Below are 5,112 nucleotides of genomic sequence, written 5' to 3' on the forward strand. Positions count from 1 at the left end.
ACAGTACTTCTGTCTTGTCAGGATTCAACCTCAATCTATTAGCCGCCATCCATCCTCCAACCGCCTCCAGGCACTCACACAGGAACTTCACCGCCTTCACTGGTTCTGATTTAAAGGAGAGGTAGAGCTGGGTGTCATCTGCATACTGATGAACACCCAGCCCAAACCCCCTGATTATCTCTCCCAGCGGCTTCATATAGATATTAAAAAGCATGGGGGAGAGGACGGAACCCTGAGGCACCCCACAAGTGAGAGCCCAGGGGTCTGAACACTCATCCCCCACCACCACTTTCTGGACATGGCCCAGGAGAAAGGAGCGGAAACACCGTATAACAGTGCCCCCAGCTCCCAGCCCCTCAAGACGGCCCAGAAGAATGTTATGGTTGATGGTGTGAAAGGCCGCTGAGAGATCCAGCAGAACTACGAAACAGCTCTCACCTTTGTCCCTAGCCCGCAGGAGGTCATCAACCAGTGCGACCAAGGCAGTCCCATGATGAGGCCTGAATCCCGACTGGTAGGGATCCAAATGGTTCGCATCCTCCAGGCGTGCCTGGAGTTGTTCGGCAACCGCTCGCTCAATCACCTTGCCCAAGAATGGTAAATTTGAGACTGGGCGATAGTTAGCCAAATTGATTGGGTCTAAAGATGTTTTTTTTAAGAAGCGGTTTAATGACCGCCTCTTTCAGCGGGTCTGGGAAGGCTCCCTCACAGAGGGAAGCATTCACCACCCCGCAGAGCCCATCGCCCAGCCCTTCCCGGCTCGCTTTTATCAGCCAGGATGGTCGGTTTCACTTGTCCAAGCAGCCTGTCCACATCCTCGGAGGTAACAGATTGGAATTGATCCCATATAACAGGACTAGAAAGAACTCCAGCACTCTCCCACCCTGGCCCTGCTCCCACGGTGGAGTCTATCTCCTTCTGAATCTGAGCGACTTTATCTGAAAAAAACTTTGCAAAAGCATTGCAGGAGACCTTGGGGTCCCTACCAAGCCCCGGTGGTGCAGGTGGTTCCGATAGATTGCGAACCATGCAGTCGGAGAGGGCACTTCGGAGTCAGACAGTGAATAGCCCTGGTTAACTCCGCATTCCAGCGTGCCACCAGAGAATCAGCTGAAAGGCCATCAACATGGGATAAAACATCCCCTACCACTCTCTGGAAGACAATTGGATCCATTAAGTGGCGGGAGCGGACCATCCGAATCGGTCTGTTATGTACTGAATTGAATAGGATCCAAACTGCAGCAGTCTGATTGGTCCTAGAACAATAGGATCCAAAAGGCAGCAGTCTGATTGGTCCTAAAACAATAGGATTCAGAATGCAGCAGTCTGATTGGTCTTAGAACAATGCAGCAGTATGATTGGTTGGCAGGAACCACCCAATCATGCTCCAGATAGAAGTGAATCCACAACCTGATTGGCTTACAGTAGAATTCCAGAATTAGCCAATCATGTGCAGCCCATTGTGTAAATAATGTATATAAAGCAGATACTTTGAGGGGACTTTCATTCATTCCTCCTCACCACTATGAGCTGAATAAAGAGCATGAAATCACTTTGCGACTCTGAGTATATTTCACTGGCGACGAAGGTGGGATCCCGTTGAGCTGACTGCCACACACAGCACCGCAGCACCGCCACCTGCCGCACCGCTGCCTCGCACCATGTATCCAGGCTTCAGCTCCGGGACCCAAGGAACTCAGAATGGCAACCGACAGCAGCTTCTCGCCGTTCAACCCAGCATCTGGAGACTGGGAAGCGTACGCCTCCCGTTTCACCTTCCTCCTAGAAGCCAAAGGGGTCACCGATGCAGAAGACACCAAGAAGAGGGCAATATTCTTCAGCGTCTGTGGAGAGGAGACGTTTGAAATCGCCCGGGCTCTCCTTGCACCTGAAGACGTCGCTACTGTTCCATACAAAACAATAATGGAACAGCTGAAGGGGCACTTTTCGCCACAGCCCTCAGTGGTGGCTCGTCGAAATGCCTTCTACACAAAGCGGCAAGCCCCTGGGGAAACCATAACTGGGTTTGTAACCTCTCTCTGCCAAGCTGCCCAGTTCTGCAACTTCTCAGAATTGGAGAACATGCTTCGTGACCGCCTCGTCGGTGGCCTGAAGGATGAGAAGCTGCAACGACGCCTCTACGCTAAGAAGAACCTAACGTTCCAGGACGCTCTGGAGGAGGCCCTGGCAACGGAAGCTGCCGAGAGGTCGACGCAAGAGGCACGGCCGAGCCAGCCGTCCCAACCGAGGGTCCACCACAAAGACCTCACCGACGACTCAGGATCCGACAGGGAGGAGGTGCACCGAGTACAGCAGTGCACTCAAGCAGCCCACATACCACAGCTGCCTCGACGAGAAGGAGGGAACTGCTCAAGCTGTGGAGAAAGTCACGAGAGGAGGACCTGCCGTTTCCGCAATGCAGAGTGCAGGCAGTGCAGAAAATTGGGACACATCGCCCGGGTGTGTCGGGCTCGGCCCACCCGACGCCAGGCATCAGATGACCAATCCAAGAGCCCCAGGTCCTGGGGCCCAACGCACCAAGGCAACTCGACGGAGCTCACGGACTTCCAGGTATACCAGTTGCCCCACCCCAACGTAGAGAAAATTTATGTAGAGGTACAGATAGAGGGGGCCCCATGCCACATGGAGCTTGACACGGGTTCAACTCTATCCATAATCTCGGCAAGGACCTTAAGGAAACTGTGTCCTACTGGGGGTCCCAAACTCAGGCCGGCCCCATTCACCCTCCGGGACTTCCAGAAACGTAAGGTCCCCACAATGGGGGTGGGGACCTTCAGGGTGCAATACCGAGGGCGGACGCGGCAACTGGACTTGCTTGTGGTCAAGGGCCCCTACATTAGCTTACTGGGATTGGCATGGTTTGGACCACTGGGGCTAGCCATCACCAGGGTGAACCACATGAGCTTACAAGTGGATGTGGACGCCATATGCAAGGAATTTCCGGGGGTTTTCGATGGGAAATTGGGACAGTATACGGGCCCCCCCATTGCTCTACATTTTGACCCCGCAGTACGACCGGTCAGGGTCAAGGCCCGCCGGGTCCCGTTCGCCCTGAAACCCCGTATAGATGAGGAATTGGACCGACTCGTGGAGCAAGGAGTGCTGGAGCCGGTGCCTAATGCCCCCTGGGAATCCCCAATCATCACACCCGTCAAGCATTATGGTTCGGTCCACATCTGCGCAGACTACAAATGTACCATAAACAAGGCCCTCACGGCTCATGCATACCCAGTGCCAGTGGTCAGCCATGTCCTTGCCATCCTGGCTGGGTCGAAAATTTTTGGCAAGCTGGACTTGGCCCAAGCATATCAACAGCTGCCAGTAGATGAGGCTACAGCAGAGGCACAGACGATTGTGACGCACAGAGGAGCGTTCAGGGTAAAGCGGCTGCAATTCGGGGTCAGCGTGGCACCAGGCATATTCCAGAATCTAATGGACTCTCTCCTTAAAGGGATTCCTGGTGTCACCCCCTTCTTCGATGATGTGTTGATTGCCGGGCCCACACCAGAGGAGTTTGAGGACCGCCTCCGCACCGTTCTGCACCGTTTCCAGACGGCGGGTCTCAAGGTGAAGCGGGGAAAATGTCTACTAGGAGTGCCTCAGGTGGACTTTCTGGGATTTATGGTGGACGCAGAAGGGGTCCACCCAACTGGGGACAAGGTATGGGCCATTTGTGATGCCCCAGCGCCCAAGAACAAGACTGAACTTCAGGCCTTCTTGGGACTATTGAACTTTTACCATTCCTTCCTTCCCCACAAGGCGGCGGTAGCGGAGCCCCTACACAGACTCCTGGACAAGCGGGCCCCTTGGGTGTGGGGCCAGCGCCAGGAGGCCGCATTCCAGGCAGTCAAGGACTTGCTTGTCTCAAACTCGGTCTTGGCACACTTCGACGAGAGGCTGCCGGTGGTGCTAGCATGCGACGCCTCACCCTATGGCATTGGCGCTGTCCTGGGACACCAACTCCCAGATGGAAGAGAGGTACCGGTGGCATACTTTTCCCAGACACTCAACGAAACCGAGCGGAACTACTCACAAATCGACAAGGAGGGTCTGGCAATCGTGAAGGGAGTAAAAAAATTCCATGATTTCTTGTACGGGCGGCCCTTCACCGTGGTGACTGACCACAAGCCGCTGCTTGGCTTGTTTGCCCCTGAAAAGCAGACCCCCCCGAGTGCTGTCTCCTCGCGTCCTCAGGTGGTCAATTTTCCTTGCCAGCTACCAGTATGCACTGATTCACCGCCCTGGGAAGGTGATGGGCCATGCGGACGCCCTCAGCAGGCTACCACTACCGGAAACAGGCCCCGACCCAGCACCTGCACAAGAGGTTATGAGCCTGGAGCTGCTTCCCGACCGCCCCATTCAGGCACAAGAAGTTGCACACCATTCCAAGAAAGATAGGGTCATCTCCCGGGTCCTGGACTGGGTGTGGAGGGGATGGCCCAGCAGCAGCCCCGGGCCAGAATTCGCCGGCTACACAACCCGCAAACATGAACTGTCGGCCCCCAAGGGGTGCCTGTTATGGGGAAGCAGGGTCGTTGTTCCCCAGCCCCTCCGCAAAAGGGTCCTCACAGCCCTAAACGAGACACACCCAGGGGTAGTAAGAATGAAAGCCCTTGCCAGGAGTTATGTGTGGTGGCCGGGGATCGACGGAGAGATAGAGGCCTGCGTCAAACACTGCCAGGCCTGCCAAGAATCCCGCCCAGATCCGGGATTCCGCCCGGGCACCATGGTCACGCCTGCATGTGGACTTCGCTGGCCCCTTTCAGGGGAAAACAATCTTCATAGTGGTGGACTCCTACACCAAATGGCTGGAAGTCGCACTGTTACCGTCCACTTCTACGTCCGCAGCCATCCGGGTACTACGCAGGCTGTTTGCAACCCACGGGCTACCTGACACTCTCGTCTCAGACAACGGGACTGCATTTACGTCAGGAGAATTTCAAACCTTCACAGCGCAGAACGCCATCCGCCACATCTGTTCGGCGCCATTCCACCCAGCCACCAATGGCCAAGCAGAACGCATGGTGCGGACCACCAAGGACACCCTTCGCTGCATGACGCAAGGGGATTGGGAGTACCGCCTTGCCACAT

At 55.4% G+C, this 5,112-nt stretch overlaps 1 protein-coding gene across 1 annotated transcript; it reads left to right on the forward strand.

Annotated features, from left to right (window-relative positions):
* The first annotated feature begins 1,264 nt into the window (after positions 1-1,264).
* Positions 1,265-4,590, forward strand: LOC309361313 (uncharacterized protein). Its single transcript, XM_081896203.1, has 2 exons — positions 1,265-2,571; positions 3,473-4,590. Exons 1-2 carry the CDS (start codon positions 1,702-1,704, stop codon positions 3,509-3,511), a joined length of 909 nt encoding a protein of 302 aa, XP_081752329.1. The 5' UTR covers positions 1,265-1,701; the 3' UTR covers positions 3,512-4,590.
* Positions 4,591-5,112: the final 522 nt, after the last annotated feature.

Source organism: Podarcis melisellensis (genome assembly GCF_964234715.1).
Source record: "Podarcis melisellensis genome assembly, chromosome: W".
Lineage (NCBI taxonomy): Eukaryota > Metazoa > Chordata > Lepidosauria > Squamata > Lacertidae > Podarcis > Podarcis melisellensis.